General features: G+C 53.9%; 1 protein-coding gene across 4 annotated transcripts in view; it reads right to left on the bottom strand.

Annotated features, from left to right (window-relative positions):
* Window positions 1-20824, bottom strand: part of KIAA1671 (KIAA1671 ortholog) — a 134582-nt gene that overhangs the window by 81400 nt on the left and 32358 nt on the right. For 3 of the 4 annotated variants that reach the window (XM_059676513.1, XM_059676511.1, XM_059676514.1), the window contains exons 2-4: window positions 8916-10508; window positions 6758-6845; window positions 1702-4437 (exon numbers count right to left, since the gene is read on the bottom strand). In XM_059676513.1, the coding sequence (XP_059532496.1) occupies window positions 1702-4437; window positions 6758-6845; window positions 8916-10453 (4362 nt within the window). In that variant the 5' untranslated portion in view covers window positions 10454-10508. The remainder of the gene's footprint in view (window positions 1-1701; window positions 4438-6757; window positions 6846-8915; window positions 10509-20824) is intronic. The other variant, XM_059676512.1, reaches the window with a different exon arrangement.

The following is a 20824-nucleotide window of genomic DNA, read 5'->3' as shown; positions in this document are numbered from 1 at the left end:
TCCATTCAGCCTAGGAACAGGACTTTGAGGCAGGGATCCCTGTTAACTCTGGTGGGGAACTGAGGCTCGAGGAGGCCAAGTTCCTGCTTTACACACAGCTGGTAAGTGGCAGAGAGGTGGGTTCAAAGCCAAACTCCACCCCTAACCTTGGGTGAACCTTCATCTCATGATCTCCGTTGATATAATTCTATTGTTGCATTTCCACAACATCCCTTTCCAGATTGGACCCCTCTTTAAAAAAATATATACATATATATATGTTTTTATTGATTTTTAGAGAGAGAGGAAGGGAGAGGGATAGAGAGATAGAAACATTATGAAAGAAGAACATCATCGATTGGCTGCCTCCTGCACACACCCCACTGGAGATTGCGCCTGCAACCCAGGCATGTGCCCTGACTGGGAATTGAACTGTGACCTCCTGGTTCATATGTTGACACTCAGCCACTGAGCCACACCAGCCAGGGTGTGTGAGGGTTTTTCCTTCCATTACTGAGCATGGCGCCAGGCAGGATGGAAGAGTCTGAACGTTAAGCCCTGAAAACAGCCTCAGGCAAAGACAGAAGCAAACCAGAAAATAAATACTCCAGGTTCCTGCCCCTTGGACAGGACAACTCGGAAGTGGCCTATGCTGCTCCCCCGAGGCCTCCAGTGAGAAGGAGGGTTAGTGGCCCAGAGTGGTACCTTCATCACTGCCTTCCCTTCCCTGCCTCCCCCCTCCACTCCTCTTCCAGCTCCTCTGAGGATCACCTCTTAAAACAATACTTCCCAGAACCTGCTTCTGTGGAAACCCAAACCACAAAAGAGGGATTGCCACAGGAGGCTCACATAAGATGGCTCATTCACACACTCAACAAGTATTTCTTGAATGTTCACAAAATGTCAAGCAGAATGCTGACCTCTGGGATACAATAATGAACTTGATACGATACACTGGAATACAGCAGGTGCTCAATAAATGATACTATTATCATCATTCTAGGCCAGAGGTTTCAAACGCGTGGCTAAATGGAGCCAGCAGACACTTTTCTTTTTATTCATTTGGACTGAACAGAATTTTTTAGTAAGCTGTCCTCATTTCATGGGGAAAAAACCTGGATTGCTTTTTCAGATTCTCTTGATAAACCAGATCTGCCCTCTCAGGACCACCATTCCCACTTGTCAAGAACCAGCAGGAAATGAGCAGCACTTGTCCCTTCAGACAAGGCATGAGCTTTCCATCAGCCACAATCCCCACCACTCCCTAAAGCAGCGGTTCTCAACCTGTGGGTCGCCAACCTGTGGGTCGTGACCCCTTTGGGGGTCGAATGGCCCTTTCACAGGGGCCGCCTAAGACCATCGGGAAACACATATATAATTACATATTGTTTTTGTGATGAATCACTATGCTTTATGTTCAATTTGTAACAATGAAAATACATCCTGCATGTCAGATATTTACATGATGATTCATAACAGTAGCAAAATGACAGTTATGAAGTAGCCACGAAAATAATTTTGTGGTTGGGGGTCACCACAACAGGAGGAGCTGTATTAAAGGGTCGCGGCATCAGGGAGGTTGAGAACCGCTGCGCTAGAGTCTCACACCCGGGCCGACTCTCATTTCCTTACCCCCCTGGCCCACGTAGGTTCTGAGTTTGATACCCCTGGCCTTCATGTGTAACCAGCGTCTCACAACACAGAAACAGCCTTCATACTCACCTTTTGACTGTCTCGAGTCCCCGAGTCCCGCCGACAGGGCCCCATTTTGGTTTCCTTGGCCTCCGAACTCTCCCCAGGGAGGCTGGGCCTCCCTTTGGGCTGCTCTCGCCTCCTCTCCCTGGCTTCCTGCATGATGGACAGGCCCTCTCGGACTTTGGCCGGGGCACCCTTCTCCGAATAGGCCCTTTTGACGTCCAGCGGTGACCTGCCACAGTCCAGCGGGTGGTCACCCCACTGGGCCACACGGCCCTCCTCTCCCCGCCCGGTGCATTTCCTCGGGGTCCCTTTCTTCTTGTCCGCTGGGGAGGATTTGGCCCACACACCGGCTCCACGGCTGGGGTCCTCCCAGGCGGCCGGGCAATCCTGACGCTTTGCACCGTGATGTTTACTAGCAAAGGCCTTGGCCTCGTCCTCAGCGATTCCCCCGGGGACGGGAGAGGCCCCTGGCTGTTTTTTAGGAGCCCCGGGCGGCAGAGCCCACAGAGGAGAGCTGAGTTTGGGGCTCGTGGCGGCCCCCGGGCTCTCGGCCAGCTGCCTGCCAGAGGCTGGACTAGAACCGTGGTTTGTTTCAGCAAAACTGGCCTGTTTCCGGGGACCCTCATCTTCGGGCCCCTCCTTCAGGCTCCTCCGCCTCCGCTCCACCCCGCCTCGCTGGCCTGGCCGCTCCTGGGCCCAGCCAGGCTCTGCGGGCGGCCCCTCCATCCGCTCCGGAGCCTCTGGCTTCTTGTACTCGGCCATCAGGGCGTCAATGTCAAGAACGCTGGATCTGTAGCCACGTGTGACTTTGCCCGGGGACGTCTCGCTGACCACCTCGCTCCTCCTTCTGATGGTTTGGGGAGCGCTACTGGGGGACGTCTTGCTCCCACCTTCCCTCCAGTCATTCTGAAACCCAGTGCGGCCTTCTGGTCGCCGATAGACACATACAGCGTCTGCATCGAAGATGGTGGAAAGATCCAGAATCCTGTCCCCAGGAGGCGATGAAACATCTGTTGGCTTTAGCGTGTTTGAAAAGCTGGCGCTGTCACGCCGTCTGCCCTGCGCCCGGCTCTTATTGCCCACGGTCTCCAGTGGCTCTTCAGGGTTGGGAGAAACCAAGGTGGAAGTTAAAGGATGAGGCGATGGAGGCGGAGCTATTTTTCTAGAATGTTCCGTCACGCTTTCGGGCCCTGGCTTAACAACACCCTTTGCCTTTTGAGCATCGGGAATCTGATATGTCACCGCAAAAAAGGTGGCCTTGGGTTCCCCAGACGGCCCTGGGCTCACAGCTGGGGGGGCCGGGTCCCGGGAGACAGCCGGGTCCGCCTCCCGGGCCTCCGCCCTGTTACGGGACGGTAGACGGTTCCTCGCGGCGCCTGCGGTGGGGCTCAGATCATCGGGGCCCGGCTGCTCCCCCTCTGAAGCCAGGAAGCTGAACTCCTCAAACTTCACGTCGTGGGGCAATGTCCGCCGTCTCCACTTGTCGAATCTCTGGTCCCCGGGGCTCCCTCTCCGCATCCTGACTTCAGGCTCCGGGGCCGGGGCCGGCCTCCGCTCAGCCTCCCTGGCAGCCACCACTCGGGGCCCTTTCTGCACAAGCCCGTCAGGGGGTGGCCGTGCTCGGAGGTCCGAGGGCTCCCCCTTGGCTCTGGAAGGGGCGTCGGAAGGGCAGCCGCGGGGAGCAGCCCTGTCTCCCGCGGCAGCACAGCCTCCTGGCTGGTTCCTGGCCCCTTCGGGCCCCTGGTGCTGGGCCTCGCTGCTGGCGGCCTGGACGGTCCTCACACCGGCGGCCTCAGGGCCACAGGGCCTGGCCGAGCGCTCGCTGGGGACCGCAGGGCTGATGTCATCGCTGACCACCAGCGTGGCTCTGTGCCAGCCCCCGGCCGCCCCACCTCTCCACGTGGGCGACAGGCCGCTGCCCCCGAACGTGCCCTGCGGCTCTCGGGGGTCCGGGATGGGCCCGCTGACCTCCTGCGTCCCTTGGGCTTCCCAAAGCAGACTGGCCCTTTGGACGGAGCCCGCCTGGCTGTCTGGTCTGCGCTCTGGGTCAGCGGGGGCGACCTCGGGGGACAGCTGCCTCCCCTTCAGCGAGAGACGGGACCTGCCGCTGCCGCTCCGGAGCTCCACGGCTTTCTCCTCCGGTGCCGTGGGGACAGCCTCACTGTGCACACGCTCCCCCACTGTGTGCATGACGTCGTACTTGGGCTCAACCCGCTGTGACCTGGGAGGGTGCTCCAGGCACTTCAGGAAGGGGTGGCTACTGCGTGTCTCGCCCAGGGGGGGCCTTGCCGGGAGAGGCGTGTGATCCGGTTTGGGGTCACCATTCAAGAGGGGAATCCGTCCCACGTTCTCGGTGTCGGGGTTTTCTGACCACCTGGAGTTCTCTTTCTTGAGGGTCGTCTTTTCTGGAGGGTCCTTCCCCAGCCACGAGCCTCTCTTGGGCCTGGGTCGGGGCTCCGAGACGTGGGTCACAGCGCCAGGGGGTGTGGCTGGGGGATAGCGTCCCGACTGGTCAGCCACCGTGTGTCTCTCCACGTGATGCTCAAACACTGTGGCCCTCACGGTCTGGAAGCCCCCCTCGTCTTCCGGGGCGCCATCGGAGGAGCTCAGGGCCCCCGCCGAGCCTGCCCCGCGACAGCTGCTGGGAACCTGGTTAGAACCGTCCTTCCGCGGTGCCTGCCTGGACTTCTCCCCGGGGGGCCCCGGCTTCCAGGGGCTCCTTGGAGCAGATGCTCCGTCCAAACCAGGTCCTTCCTTTTGCTGCAAAAAAAAAAAGAAAAAGAAGAAACTTAAGTTAAAGGATTCGAAATGGAAAGGAAGAGGGGAGGTCACTGAAATGGCTGCTTTTAAAATCATAAGCCGTAACAGTTTAAAGACGGAACCCTCCAATCTGGGTGAGGATGTGGGGAAATGGACACTCCCGGACACTGTTGGAGAGAAAGTAAAAGTCGTGCCGACTTTTGGACAATTCAGTGTATCTGTCATGATTTTAAAATTCTCATTTCCTTTCATCCGGCCAGTTTCCTCTCAGGATTCCTTCTTCGCTCATGAGCACAAGTCTCCGTGAGCAAGAAAGCTCAGACCGCACTGTCTGTGAAAGCAAATGAACACAGATAACATGAGTGCCCGTCTGAAAGGCGGTGGCTCAGTCCATTTTGATCCATCCAAATGGTGGAGGGCCACACAGGCCTCTGCATCCCCAGGAGGGTGGGCCCCACTGTCCTAGCACCCAAGACACACACAGCATCCCTTCGATGGGAGAAAAGCAGCTGCAGGACAGTATCTTTAAGATTTAAGACCATTTTTAAAAAACTGCACCTGTGTGTGTATACACAGGTAGATGGACCGTGGAGTAAAGATGTAAATTGAACTGTGAATAGGAGGAAGGAATAAAGATGAAAAAATCATCTTTTAATCCGACATACTTTGGTTCTGTTTGGTTTTCATAACATAAGCATGTACTACTTAGTAATTTTTTTAAATCTTTTTTTTTCCTGTTAGAGCTAAGTCTACTTCAGAAAGTTAAAAAAGAGAATTAACCACAGGACCCACCAAGTCCATTCCTGGGTATGTAACCCAGAGGATTAAAAGCAGGTGGTCAGGGCACATACAACACTCAACCAATGAACGCATAAGTGGAACAACAAACAAGTCAATGTTTCTCTCTCTCTTTCTCCCTCTCTCTCCCTCCCCCCACTTCCTCTCTCCCTAAAGTTAATTTTAAAAAAGAAAAAAAAAAGTTTTCAAACGTATACAAAATTACAGAGATAATAATAAGGTCGCCTCAACCTATCCCCTAAATCCAACGACAGTAACATTTCACCCAACTGGCTTCACGTGGCTCTTTTTGTTCTTGCCGTTGTTGCCATTAGAGTATTTTGATGTGACTACAAGGAGTTTTATTTGCAATGGGCCCCAAACTGGAAACAACCCCAATGTCCATCAAAGGATGAAGAGGATACACTGTGGTTGGCCCATACAATGGAATACTACTCAGCAAAGAAAAGGAGTGAATTATTAATGCACGCTACGATGTGCCGAATCTCAAAATAACTATTCTGAGTGAAAGAAGGAAGACCAAGGCGGGAAAAAAGAGCACTGGCTCCATTTATAGGACAATGTAGAAAATACAAATGAATCTATTGCAACAGCAAGCAGGCCAGTGGTTGCTCGGAGGAGGAGGGCGGAGGGAGGGATTGCGAGGAGGAGGGGACCTGGGTGTGCCGGATGCCGGTTGTCTGGATTGTGATGGCAGCTTCGCAGGTGCGCAGGACACATATCGAACTCTTCACCTGTACGCTTTCCACGTGTGTTCACTGTAGGTCAGTGATACCTCACTAAAGCTGTTTTAGAAAACTACAACTCTGCCGAAGGGATTATCCACAACCCAGTTACACCTAGGAGTTCTTTTATGAGTTTTTTTCTTACGAAATGAACTAAATAAGGATACTTTTTGAGCGATTTAATTTCCCTCCTGTGGCTGCTAGGTGAAAATCAGGGTTGAGAAGGAAGCAGGGACCATAATTAGGGAAATTGAAGGGGTTTCTATGAACATTTTTAAGCTTTATTCATTTCTTTCTTTTAATAATATATTTTTATTGATTTCAGAGAGGAAGGGAGAGGGAGAGAGATAGAAACATCCATGATAAGAGAGAAGAATGGATCAGCTGCCTCCTGCACGCCCCCTACTGGGGATCAAGCCCGTAACCCGGGCATGTGCCCTGACCGGGAAATCGAACCTGTGACCTCCTGGTTCATAGGTCGATGCTCAACCACTGAGCCACGCCAGCCGGGCAGCTTTATTAATTTCTTAACAAAGCAGGCATTCTCACAGAAGAAATCCATGCCCCTTTCCCTCTGTGCACAGAAAAAATACAGACCTGGGATCTCGTTTGTAAAAAGCATTTAACGCGAGGGAACAGGGGGCTCGCGGCCAGCATGCCGGAAGGGACGTCAACAGTCCCAGCATTCGAGGGAAAACTGTCTTATTGTTCGTGAGAGGCTTCCGACTCTTTCTGGGTCTCGCAGGTCAGAAAAGCCCTTCCAGTAAGTGTAGCTACCAAACACAGTGACTCCTCACCTTTTCTCTCGGCTCCTTAGCAAGCTCGCCACTCGGCTCCGAGCACCTCTCATACTTGACTTCACTGCTTGAAGCTGAACTTGAAAACCTGGGACAGAGATCCAGGTACAGAGATCTGGGTTACGTGGCTGGGCCAGCAGCGACGACTCCCTCCATCCCACACCCCACAGCCATCTCAGGGACCCAGGGTGGAATCGGAGATCATCCAAGCAACAGTGCCCGATTTGCTTTGAGAAAAGACATTTCCTTTCTGGTCCCCAAACCAACAGAAAAGGGCCCAGGAGGGATGGCCTACCTTAAACACAGCATCATCGGGGTACCAGGAGCCCCAGGCTGGGGGGAGGAGAACTGGGTGCTAATGCCAGATCTACCAACCTCCCACCGCGGGAGCTTGGGTCAGGCTTGTGACCTCACCTGAGCCTCTGTCTCTTCATCTATAAAATGGGGGTAATTAACACCTCCCCATCGCCTTTTGTAGGGTGGATAGGAGGCTACCCCAAGCCCTAATAGCTACCTGAGGGCGTTCAGGGAAGACGGAGGATGCCCCGGGAGGAATAATTAATGGTTGTTGTTAGGAACCACAGGCACAACAGCAGCCCCACCGCACACCGGTCACGGGACTGGACTGGGGGAATGTGTGGGGGCACGGGCCTGTCTCTGCCTCCCCGGGTGACTTGGGCCAAGTTATTGTCTCTCTCTGGGCCTGTTTTCCCACTTGTGAAGGGGAAGAGGGAGAAAGGGGAGTTCTGAAAAGTTCCTTAGATTGGATGCCTAAAGATTAGGCGGGGGGAGGGAGGCTGCAGAGGAAAGAAAGGAGAGAGAAATCAAAGCTCTGAAACCTGACCCACACTTGGAGCCTCAGTTTATCCATCTGTCCAGTGGGATTAATCCAAGGCACTGCAGGGAGAGGAGGTGTGTGAGGTCCCTGACTGGTGCCCTTTCCTCTGTTATCTGAGCTCAGGAGTTCTCAGGCCCACACATGAGAATCACTCCGGAAGCTCTAAAAACAACCAAGCGAGAAGCCCCTCTCCCTAGACCAGTGATGGCGAACCTATGACACGCGTGTCAGAGGTGACACGCGAACTCATTTTTTTGGTTGATTTCTCTTTGTTAAATGGCATTTAAATATATCAAATAGATATCAAAAATATAAGTCTTTGTTTTACTATGGTTGCAAATATCAAAAAATGTCTCTATGGGACACGGCACCAGAGTTAAGTTAGGGTTTTTCAAAATGCGGACACGCCGAGCTCAAAAGGTTCGCCGTCACTGGCCTAGACCCACTGAATCGGAATCTGGGGAGGTGGGACCCAGGCACTGCTATTTTTTCTCGGGGATTCTAAGTGCTGAGAGCAGCGGTCTAATTCTGGCCCAGCTGGCTGCCCTAGTTCCCAGGGCTGGGAGGGCCGCCTGCCCAGAGGTCCCGCCCCCTGGAAGCTCCATCCCCAACAGAGTATGTCAGTGGCATGCATGTCATTGCTGAGCTAGTCGACACGCCCCGTGGCATCTCCCTGTTGTAAGCAAGAAGCCATTTGTGGGAAAACAAAGGCACAAGAGATATCAGAGCCTGGGAGAGCTTAGAAAACGACCACTAACTAACAGGGTTAATAATATCATTTAAAGCTACAATGCATTGAGGGCTTTCCACGGGCAGAGTGATTCTCGGTATTATGCTCTGGGTCTTTACCTTTAAGAAAGGTCTTAGGATCATGAGATGAAGAAACCGAGGCTCAAGATATCTTGACCCATCTGGTTTTATTTTGCCGGCCACTCGTGGAGGTTTCGGCCATACATTAGGTGAGCCCAGACTTTAGGAGAAGAAAGCTTAGCTATGGAGACAGGCTGAGCTGGAATACATCGACTTCCTCACGGGACTTCACCTTTCCTATCCCAATCTGTGAAATGGGCACAATATCTCCCCAGTGCAAAGATGAGAAGAGACAAGAAAACAGAGCTCCTGGCCCCACTGCTGGCATGTGCCTCATCTGAGAAATGGCAGCTAACGCCACTTGAGGCTGCGGGTGAACCCAGAGAGGAGGTGTAGGATGCCCAGCACGGACCTGGGGCCTGCAGTGCCTCATCCCAGGGCGGGGGGCTCTGGTGGGTGGTTTGAGGCAGCTCGGGGACAGAGTGAACCCCATGGGACGTTCCCACTCACAGTTTGGTCATATCCGCCGACAGGGGCCGAGCCTGGAACGCCCTCCTCCTGACCTCCGGCTTGACCTTGGCGCTCTCGGTGGCCCAGCCTTTGATCCGATCCTGGACACTCAGTCCCGCTTTCTCGGGCTCCGGAGCAGCCGATGGGGACTCAGGGGTGGCCAGTGGGGGTTCAGACCCCACGGCCAAGGCGCTTTCCTCCCCAAACAGGCTGAGGCGCTTCTTGACGCTGCCCCTGGAGACCCACTCTCCCCGGGTCCGGATTTCCCCATCGGACGCTCTGCTCTTGACCTCCGCGCTTTCTCGGCCTTTGCTCGGCCTGGGTGAGGGGAACTCGGGAGCCTTGTCTGGCTCTGTGTCCAGCCTGGCTTTCTCTTCCCCGGGCTTTGGGTCGCCGGGGGTGACCCTGGCCGAGCCCCCCCCAGTTCTGAGGCCGCCCAGCTCGGCCTGCTTGGAAAGCGCCTTCTCCTTCCGTTCGCCGATCTTCTTGGCCACCTCCAGGAGGTCGGCGTCTGGGTCGGGGAGGGGAGCCTCTGCTTTGACCGGATGCTCCCCGTCCACACGGGGCTCCGGGCCGGGCCTCTCGGGTCCCCGGCGCTGGCCGGAGGGACCTGCGGCGGCCTCGCCAGCGGCTTTACTCAGCGAGGCCTCTCTGTTCTCGAACCGGGCCGTGAGGTCCATGGACAGAGGCCGGGGCCTCCTCACCCACGTCTTCTCGGGCGGGGTGGGGGGCGCTCTCCCCCCCGCAGCCGCCCCGCCCGGGCCCGGCCTCTGAGGCTGAATGGAGTCCGTGAAAATCGCGGACACGGGCCTTCTCTTGGGGCGAGGCTGGGGCTCCCCCGCGGGGCTGTCCGTGTCCCCCACGCTGCTGGCCTTGGAGAGGGGCTCCCTGGGGCCCGTGTCCTCTCGGGGGGCGGCCGGCCTGGTGTCCTGTGACAGGGAGGCCGGTCGGGGCAGGGTCCCCCCAGGCCTCCGGGCAGGCAGGGCGGGCTTGGCGGCCACTTCAGGCCTCGAGCCCGAGGGGGGCTCCTGAGAAACCCCGGCCTTGGCCTCGGGGGCCCCCTCACTGAGCCCCTTCCCCAGGACAGGGCCGGCTTTGGTGGTTTCGAAGAGGAAGAGGGTGCTGGCACTGGGCCGCAGGAAGGAGGCCTTGGGGAACAGGGCCGAGCCGCTCCGCAGGCCCCCGTCGCCCTCCTCCTGCCCCCCCAGGCTGGGCATCTTCTCGCCGGGGTCCTTTGCCACCGCGTCCTGGGGCGATCCACAGGAGGGAGGGGGCCTGGCCGGGCTGGGCCCCGGGGACTTCAGGGCCGGGGCCTTCTCCTTGAAGAAGGGCTTGGGGGCGAGTCTGGGCAGAGGGAGCAGGCGTGCGGGGCTCCTGAGGGGGCTCTTCCCTTCCAGGAGCCGCGCCGAGGGGGCCCCGCAGGGGTCGCCCGCCTGGCGGAAGTAGGTCCTTGTCAGGGTCTCCTCCTTGGCGATCTCCCCGAGGCCTGGCACTCCTGGCAGGGGCGTGATGGAGCCAACCTCCACCCGCGTCACCATGGTTACGGTTGTGGATCCATGGGGATTCAAAACATCCGAAATGGAGAAGCCACTGCTAGAAAAAAAAAAGGGGGGGGGGGGAATTTAAAATTCAATCAGCGTCAGGTCGAAGCAGCTAGAGCCCCGAATTCTGGACAACAACTCCCCAGTGACTTCGCCGGGCAAGCCAGGGCCAGTCTCTCCATCCCTCTGAGCTGCAGGCTGTTTCTGAAGTGCCTTCCAGATCAAAGGGCGGGGGGGGGGGGGGGGGGGGGGGGGGAGGCGCCAACATTCTCCAGGACTTTCCCCTGCGCTCAGCTCAAGGTAAGGAGGGCTTATCTCTGCTGTGCAGATAAGGAAGTCGGCTCAGAGAGGCCAAGCGACTGGCCTGAAGTCACTCAGACAGCAAGAGGCAACATCGGGGATGTGACGCTCACACTGCGCGCTCCTGGCATCAGCCCCCTGACAGCACCCTCGAGTTCCCTGTCTCCTGTCACCATGTTCCCACTTCAGAGCCGCCGCCCCCCGCCCCCCCCGCCCGGCCTCAGGCATCCCAGCTGAACCCCGCAAAGCCAGAGCCCCTGAGGTCACAGGGGTGGTGGGTGGCCCACAGAGCCCAAGCCTCAGCCCCCAACCCCACGGCCGGCCCTTTATCTTCCCCTCCCCCACCCTTCCAGATCCCTTCAGAAGAGCCGCCTTGACCTTTCACTCACTTATGGTTCCTATTTGCCTTTGGGCTCTTTCCTAGTGGATGCCTACTTCTCGCTGGCTGCCTTCATAGTCTCAGTAAGAGTCACAGCTCATGGCGAGGGCACACATACCACGGATGGGGGCTTGAAATAAGCCGAGGGCTCCCCGTGTTTTAGAAATCATATCGTCCTCACAGCCCTCCGAGGTGGGTACGATGCTTACCAGACCTCATTATGCGGCTCGGGCACAGCCCCTTGCCCATCCAGCTATGTAGGACCTGCTCTCTCAAAGCAGCGGAGCCCACTTCTCTCATTAATCCTCCGACAACCCCCAGGGGCAGGTAGGAGCGGTATCTCCATTACAGAGATAAAGGGAAAGGGCCCAGAGAGGTCATCTGACCTGCCTACATCACACAGCTAAAACTTGACCTCAGGTCCTCAATCCATTCAAACTCTGCCTTTTTGAAAAATTATGTTTTATTCCTTTCTGGGTCTTAAAAACTGCCAGACGAGTCACTGTTCTTGATTCCTCCCCCACCCTGTCCCCACCTTCAAACCAGAGTCCCCTTTCCCCGAAAAACTGCCCCCAGCCTGCCCCCACCTAGATGGACTAACATTGGAGGGGGTTTCAGTTCGATGCAAGCCTCCCGCTCCCCTCCCGAGGCCCCGCACGGCTGCCCCGGGCTCTGACTCACTCGGCAGCCTGCGGGAGAGAAAGGCAGACAGATTTTGATATTTTCTCTTCCTTACACGCTCGATGGTGCTAACAGATTCCTTCTCCCCAAACCAGAGAACGCTGTCTAGACACGTCAGAAGCAGAAGAGAGGGACAGAGATGGAGAACCAGGGGATCTGACAGAGGGAGAATTCTACCTGCAGTGACACCGGGGGTCCTGCCCGCAATCAGGGCTGTCCACCTTCAGAGCCAGCCCCCGTGACCTCTGGCCGCCCGGCCCAGGGTCACAGACACAGCCCGAACATGAGACACGGCAATGACAGGACTCCAAGGGCAGAGAGAAAATTCCCGGCAGAACTCGCAGGCGCCCTCCACCCCCTGGACACTCCAGCCCCACTTACCCGAGCCAGCAGGCCCTGGCTGGGGATGTGTGACTGCCAGAGCAAGCCAATGGTGTCACATCTCATCGCCAGCAGGGCTGTCCCCACGCTCCCATGGCAGGAGCCCGTGGGGAGGAGGGGGGACAGCAGGGGGAGACTCGTCCCTGCAGGCTGAGTTTCCACAGGACTGGGGAGACAGGGACGGCAGCCTCGGTTCCAGCGATTTGTGCACAGACGGTACAAAAGCTCTGGAGCTCCAACTGCGTCCGCTGGCATCTCCCCCAGCCTGTCAAACTCACGCTCCTTGCGGCTTTTCAATAGTGCAGCCTTACATATACATGCGCATAAACGGTGCTGAGTCCACAGCAGGTGTTCAGTAATAATCTCCCCCATTCCTCTGATACATGTTTACTGAGCACCTACTATGTGCACAGAGGTGAACAAGAAACATCCCCTGCTTTCGGGGGAACTCACAGTCTTGTGTGGGAAACACACACACGCAATGGGCAATAAGCATCCATCATGGTCTATATAGGGGTACATGGGAGCGCAGGGCGAGGAGGATTAACCGCCTAGAGTTGGTAGTGGTGGTTCTGGAAGGCTCCCTTGGCTTAGTGGAGGTGACTCCTGAACACTCAGGTGCTGGCTGATCTGGGAGCTGTTTCTCCTGGTTCTCCTGCTCAGTAGTGTTTGTACGTTGCATCTCTTAGTGGTTCTCAAATGCTGCCTCAGGGCCTTTGCACATGCTGTGCCTGCTCTCTGAGAGACCCCTCTTGCCCAGGCACAGGCCCACCCCTAAGATCACAGCTCAGACATCCCTGTCCCTCTCCAACCTAGTACAATCTCCCTCTTACATGTCCACGGAGCCCCACAGATACTCGGCAGGCTTCATCCATAGCTACACAGTTACATTTAATAATAGTGCTTTAGTTCCCTGGTAAGCCCCCAGAGGGCACCCTGAATCCCCAGCAGTCAGCACAGTGGCCTGGCACATCATAACACCAATTACATAATTACTGAGTGTGTGTGAGAGAGAAACATCGATGTGAGAGTGAAACATCGACTGGCTGCTGCCTCCTGCACACCCCCTACCAGGGATCGAGCCCACAATCTTTCAGTGCACAAAACGACACCCAATCAACTGAGCCACACAGGCCAGGGCGAGCCATCTCTTTTTTAATCATCACGGAGGTCGCCCTGGGGGACAGACCGGGTGCAAGGCTGGCCTGGGAGGTCCGGAGGCGGCACTAGACCAGGAGATACAGGATGTCAGTCAGACCCCAAGCACCTGGAGCAGAGGGCGGCGATGGGTACGTCTCTGCTTTTGCTAAACCTGCCAAGTCCTCAGGCTTGATTTCACTGAACTGATTTGCAAAATTTAAAATTCCATTTCCTATGATTTCATGCAGAGAAAACCATTTTCCCTGGGAATTGAGTCACCGAGACCAATAGCTGCTGAAATTTGACAGGTATCTCTCAAGGGCATTCCTTCATTCGTCCATCCTTCTGACCCTCCTCCCACAAACCAGGCCCTGGGCTCGGTGCTGGGGGTGCAGCCACGGAGCTCAGAGTCTCCGGGGAAATCCGAGAGAAGCGCACCGGGAGGAGGCCAGAGAGCTGCTTCCATTCAAAGCCCAACAGTTTGGCAGCGTTTCCGCTCAGATTCAGAGGCGTTGATTCATTCTAACAGCTGTTGCCAATTCTTCATAATTATACCCTCAAATCCGATCTGGGAGCTCACCAGTCATTCACTCAGCCATCTCTGGGTGCTGTTCCCTGGGAATGCCACCATCTGGTGAGGGGTGCGAGCCAGTCCTGACACCCTGCAGTATCTTCCGGAATGTGGCCTGGCCTCCCCAGTCTGCGTGTGTGTGGGGGGGACTGTGCAAAGGGCCACGTGCACGCCGGGGCCTCCCAGAGGGGCCAGGACGCAGGCAATGTGTGTGGTTCGTCCATCCACAGGCCCCAGACAGAAACAGCCCAATGCCTCACGTCACTGGAATGCAGGCATCCTCTCTTCTCCATCCCCATGGCTGCTTCCTTAGCTCATTCATTCACTGAGCACCCACTATGTCCTGAGTTCTGGGGACACATATCCAGAAAGCCTTGTTCCTGTGGAGCTGATTGTCACGGAAAGGGGAACAGGCCCGGCCAACGACACACCTATGTTGCAGGTTTGATCCCCAATCAGGACGCACATTAAGAAGCAACCAATGGCCCTAACCGGTTTGGCCCAATGGATAGAGCGTCGGCCTGTGGACTCAAGGGTCCCAGGTTCGATTCTGGCCAGTGGCATGTACCTTGGTTGCGGGCACATACCCAGTAGGGAGTGTGCAGGAGGCAGCTGATCGATGCTTCTTTCTCATGGATGTTTCTGACTCTCTGTCCCTCTCACTTCCTCTCTGTAAAAAGTCAATAATATATATATATATATATTTTTTTTTAAAAGAAGCAACCAATGAATGCACAGCTGAGTGGAACAACAAATCAACATCTCTCTCTCTCTCTCTCTCCCTCTCTCTCAAATCAAAAATTAAACAAAATTTGTTTGAAAGAAGAGGGGAACATAAATGAACATAAGTAAGCAAGATGTACAGAATGTTAGATAAATGACAATAAAGGAGAGAGTGGCCAGGGGAAAACGTCACTGAGAAGAGACATTTAAAATCCGCCTTCCCCGCTGACATGCCCCCAATCTGCTCTCCTAGCAGCAGCCAGAGTGATTCTGACTGGCGAGCACCACCATGTCACCCCCCCTGCGCAAAGCCCATGCAGTCTCCCCACCGACCTCTGGATAAAGGTCAAACTCCTTCCCTGAGGCCCGGTAGGATCTGGCTCCTCTTCATCTCACCAGCTTCAGTCTAATGATCGACACCTCCCATCCATCCGTCCGTCCGTCTGTCTCTCACATGCACTCACATACTTACTTCAGCACAGACAGGTCACAAGACACGCTGTGCTTTCCTTCACTTCCAAGCCTCCACACTGCCATTTCCTACGAGCTGGCGGATCTCTAGCCATCCCTCAATTTTCAGCTCCAAGCTGCAACCTCCTCCAGGAAGCCCTCCCTGATGCCCCAGGGCAGGTTCAGGTGACTCCTGGGAGCCTGGTATCAAACTCCTGGTACTTCTCCCTCGCCCAGCACTGATGGCACACCTGGTAACTGCCTCTGTTTCCTCCACTGGACTGGGAGCTCCTGGCCAGGAGGGACCTGGGTCCAGTTCACAGCTGTATTCCCAGGGTCTGACCACCACACTGGACATAAAATCAGTGTGCAAAAAATACGTGAAGGGAGAGCATCCTATCCTTGAGAGAGGAAAATAATAACATCCAATGCAGGCGTGGGTGTGGAGAAATGGATATGCTCATCTGCTCCCAGGGCCAATGTAAGTCATAAAAGCAATTTGGCAATATTCACTTCCAACTAATATTTTTTTGAGTCAGGCACCATACCAAGGGACTCTGTGCACTTTCTGCCTTCTCCCATTTAACACTCTCAACAACCTTGTGCCTTTCAAATTATTACCGTTCTACAGATGAGGGAAACGCAGTTCAGCAAGAGCCAGATCTCACGCTCGTGAAAAGTAGAGCCAGTGTTCAACACTTCTGACTCACATCAATTGTTTTCCCCCGATATCCCTGCACCCCCAAACTGCGTCCCCCACTTTCTCTCCCCGGGGCCAGGTGCAGCTGCTGGTCCGCCGCAGGAAGAACGTTACAGCTTATCTTTACGCCTCGACCTAAACATCCGCCTTTTCAATGTTCCCGGGCCTGTTCCTTCCTGCCACTGGTGCTATTTCTGAACTGGCTGAAGCACTCCCTGCAACCATTCATCAAGCTGTACTTGGTTGGTTTTTTTCGCCTAGATCAGGGAGGGGCAAACTGTAGTCGGCGGGCCACATCCGGCCCACGGCCTGTTTCTGTAAATAAAGTTTTATTGGAACACAGCCCATTTATTTACATACGTGATCTACCAGCTTCTTCCAAGGTCTGAAGGCCGAGTTGAGTAGTTGCCTCAGAAGCTGTTGAACCCCAGAAAGCCTGCAGTATTCACTAGTCGGCCTGTTGCAGAAAGGGTTTGGGGACACCTGCTCTAGACTGTGGAAAACTCAGTCCCCAGAGAAACTGGACAAGGATGTGACATTTCCCTATTTATTTATTTTTAAAATCCTCACCAAGGATATCTTGTCCATTGGTCTTTAGAGAGGGAGAGGGAGAGGGGGAGGGAAAGGGAGAGGGAGAGAGACAGACATCAACTGGTTGCCACCCACACCCACCCCGAGGGTTTCAAATCTGCAACCTAGGTACTTGCCCTTGACCAGTAATCGAACCCTTGACTCTTAGGTCTGCAGGCCGATGCTCTAACCACTTAAGACAGCGGCCAGGGTGACATCCCCCTCTTTAAACCACCCAAAGCTCTCCCACGGCTCTGGCTGTGGCCCAGCCCTCCGCCGGATCTCCTCGGGTGTCACACATGCTAAACCGCAGGAAATTCAAAAATGCACATGAGCAAGCATGTTTGGCACAGCCCAAGCCCTGGCATTCCGATGCCCATTGTCGTGCGCGTTTCCAATGTAAATGGGAACTTTTGGTCAAAAGAAAAATGAAATCAGACTGTGCGTGTCCTTCAGGAACTTGCTTTTTTTTGGTTGTTTAATGTCAAAATTGGTCCTGGACATCTTTCACATCCTGAGCTGCACAACCTACACAGCCGCTTCTAGCGCTTCTGTGTGCTCTGTGCACACGCTCTTCATCAGATCATCCACCCCCACTGCTGGATCGCTCGGCTGTCTCCGATCCCTGACCATTAAAACCTGCAACGGACACCCACAGGCACTAGATTTGTGCCTAGAAGCGGGCAGGCTGGTTCAAGGGGTGCACACCTTTTTCAGAGCTTTTGATAGATGCAGAATGGACCTGCACACCTAAGGGAAACACATCCCCTGCTACCTTCATTCAAAGCTTGGAGGTCAGGGCTCTCAACCTCTCCCTGGGGCAGACCCAATAAAGATGTCTAATGAGCCATAAACCAGGGGCCCCAGCTGGGCAGGCCCTCACTGGGAACTTGACTGGCTCTTGTTTATGGCAGAGTCATCACACACTTGATTGTTAGGGCAATGGGAACTGCTCACAGAGAGTCTGAGTCGAGCCCGGAGGCCATGTCCGGCCTGGCCGTGGACGAGGGGCTAGGAAGGAAGACCCAGCCCTGAATAGCAGAGGAAATTCAATCTCAAAGCTCAATTCAACACAGCACACAGCACAATGCTGGATTCAGAAAAACGGGAGACAACACGCTCCCTCTTTGGGGAGGCTGAAGAGCGCATATTGCATTTCAGAAGAGAAAAAAAAATCATTCCCTCAAAGTACAAATACATTTCTGAAGGAATTTGCTTCTTTTGGCCCGAGAGCTGGCTTATGCGAAAAGCTCAAACGCTGGGAAGGCCTGGTCATGATGCTCCCCGCTCTAAGATAAATGGCTCCCACTGTCCGTTGCCTTGGGCAAGGTCAAGACCACCCCAAAACTAGCCAACCTGCTCTACACTACGGGCCCTGCCTACACTTCCAAATTCCCAAGGGTTCTGTGACTCGAGTGTCTTTTTCCCTTATTCCTTCTCCATGAGAGCCCTTTATCTATAGCACAAATTTCCATTTGCCCAAATACCACCCATCCTTTTAGGACCCTGTTGAGGGACACCTCCTCCAGGAAGCCTATCCCGATTGCCTTCCGACCTTCCTTGGTCATGTTACCTGGTTATAATGCCTCGTATCAGAAATAAAGCCTGAGGCTCTCCCCCTTGCAAGATTTACAGTCTCTCCTCCCCAGTCCACCCAGGGCATAGACCCCTGCATTCCGGTTTCTGCAAATGCATAAATGAATGAGTGAAGAAATAAAGAGACCATGAAGCCTACGGGAGGGATTTGTGGGTTGGTGGAATATAATTTCTTTGGGGGGGGGGGGGCAGGATTGAAATTCTTTAAGACTTAAAGAAACAGCTCTCTGGTGAAGAAATCTGGGAGAGACAGAGATTCAGGGGAGGCCACCCTTACCGATGCTCACATTGTACCCATTTCACAGCTGGGGAGAGAGAAAGGAAGGGCAACTGGCTAAGTGGATACTATGTGCAAGGCTGCCTAAGATCCAATATCCGCCTGTCATCTACACAAGCCTTGAGGAAAATCGGGGGGGGGGGGCGCGGAGGGAAGTGCCAAAGAATATAAACCCCAAACAGCATCCCCCAAACCAGGGTGCAAGCAAAACCTACAGGATGGCGGAGACTGAACCCATGTCCCAGAGATGTGACAGGCTCAGGCCGCTGCCCAGCCCCCGCCCCGCCCCCACCAGCCATCCCCATTTGCAGGCTGTCATGGCAATCAACCTGCAGGGACAGGTGACCTGCCTCTCCTGGCTTTCCCAGGAGGATAACTGTGCCTCCCACGCCCTTCAGGCAACCAGTTCCTCCTGGATCTGGCTTCTAGCACCTCGTAAACCTGTCAGGGCCTGGCATGGCAGCCTCGGGGCATGACAGGCAGGCCCTGCTCCTGGCACAGAACCCGGGCGGGTGGGCCTTTGCTGGAGCTATGTACCCGGCCCCGCTACCAGAAGGAGACCCCACTGAGCTGTTCCAAGCCTATTCAATTGCTTTTGTCTTCCCACCTATTAAGTGCTGGGCCCTCGGAAAGCCTGGTATGAATAATCACCATCATCAAACCACTAGCTGAGCCCTGATATTTGTGCCAAATGGCACATTAAATGGGTCTCCCCCATTGAATCCACCCTCTGAGGTGGGTCGTAGGATTAGACCCACTTGATGGGTGCAGGTAAGGCCTGGGAGGTTTAGCAATTTGCCCAAGGGGTGGAGCCACACTCCCCATCCCACCCTATTAATCCTGGCAGCACCAACAGTTGCTGTGTTATTCGTTGCTACCATGGACTGGGCACTGGGCCGAGCGCTCTACCTTTAATTAAATAAATTTAATAAGCCAAAACCGGTTTGGCTCAGTGGATAGAGCGTCGGCCTGCGGACTGAAAGGTCCCAGGTTCAATTCCAGTCAAGGGCATGTACCTGGGTTGCGGGCACATCCCCAGTAGGAGATGTGCAGAAGGCAGCTGATCGATGTTTCTCTCTCATCGATGTTTCTAACTCTCTATCTCTCTCCCTTCCTCTCTGTAAAAAATCAATAAAATATATTTTAAAAAAAAGAATGCACATATATTAAAAAAAATAAAAATAAATTTAATTTAAGTCATTGAAGGGATTACTCTCTTTCAATCTGTCCAACAAATGACTTTCTGGGGTTGAGAATATTATTATCCCCATTTTACAGGTTGGTAAACTGAGGTTTCAGAAGGTAAAGATTGGACTGAACCATGAATTATTCACCCGCTGTAAGGAGTGACCTATAACGTCACGAGAACAGTTTATTTTGACCTCTCTGTCCTTAAACACAGGTGGGTAGAGGAGCGGCTTTGGTTAATGAAAGGTTCCGCTTCATGGCGGCTCCAGGAATGAAGCCATGCCTCCACTCGGGGCACAGAGCATCTGTGGTTTAGACTGAGGACTGCCACATGTCCCCACGGTCATCTCCCTTGCCCCCTCGGCCCCAGGTCCATCATCATTACCAACTGGAACACAGGGTGCTGACAAAACTCTACCTAATTCCCAAGGTTATAAGGCATTCTCCTGGGATTTGCTGGGGGACATATAATGAGTTACAATGAGTACAATCAATCTTTTACCCTTTCGGCTAAAGGCAGTTACAAAGAGTTTCAGGGGAGAAGCTACAATTAAAAGTAAGTTTTAAATTCGCTCCCTGGGAGGCAGGGAAATGGGTGGGTGGGGGACAGAGATGGGAGGGAGATTTCTCACCGCCTACACTTTGGTCACTCCCCCCTCTGAATCTTGCGAGTGTATTGCCTAGCCAAAGAAATAAGTAAGAGTTAAAATGTAAAACACTGAGGTGCAATAGGGACCATTAAGATCTCATTTCTCGCCCGGCCCGAGTGGCTCAGTGGTTGAGCGTCGACCTATGAACCAGGAGGTCAAGGTTTGAGTCCCAGTCAGAGCACATGCCTGGGTTGTGGACTTGATCCCCAGTGGGAGGCGTGCAGGAGGCAGCAGATCGATGATTTTCTCTCATCATTGATGTTTGTGTCTCTCTCTCTCTCTCCTACCCTCTCTGAAATCAATAAAAAATATATTTCAAACAAAGATCCCACTTCTCATTTTATATAGATGCACATGGATGGGAATGTAAATACGAATGTATGGATCCTTAGAGAAAGTAATGGAAGAATATATAGGAAATGTTCCGAGAGGTAAACTCTTAAGAGGGGAAGATGAGACTATAGTTGATTTTAATCTTTTTGCTTAGTTATAATTTTTTAATTTTTACAATAACAACAACAACAAAGTAGTTTGTATTTATCGAGTGTGCAGCCAGTTTCATGTGAAACACTTCACAGGCAAAAAGTCATTTCTCCCGGCAACCTCTGAGGCAGCGAGTATTTTACTCCCATTCTACAGATGAGGAAACTGAGGCTCAGAGACACTAAGATCACGAAGCCCACCCCCTCAATTCCTCTGCTGTGCTGCCTTTCTGATAAAAATGAGTGTGTTTGTAATAAAGAAAAGTTTTTTAAATGCTAA

This window comes from Myotis daubentonii, chromosome 19, assembly GCF_963259705.1.
Source record: "Myotis daubentonii chromosome 19, mMyoDau2.1, whole genome shotgun sequence".
Taxonomy (NCBI): Eukaryota; Metazoa; Chordata; class Mammalia; order Chiroptera; family Vespertilionidae; genus Myotis; species Myotis daubentonii.
The sequence above is the reverse complement of the archived record's forward strand: the minus strand, read 5'-3'. Positions and strand labels throughout refer to the sequence as shown.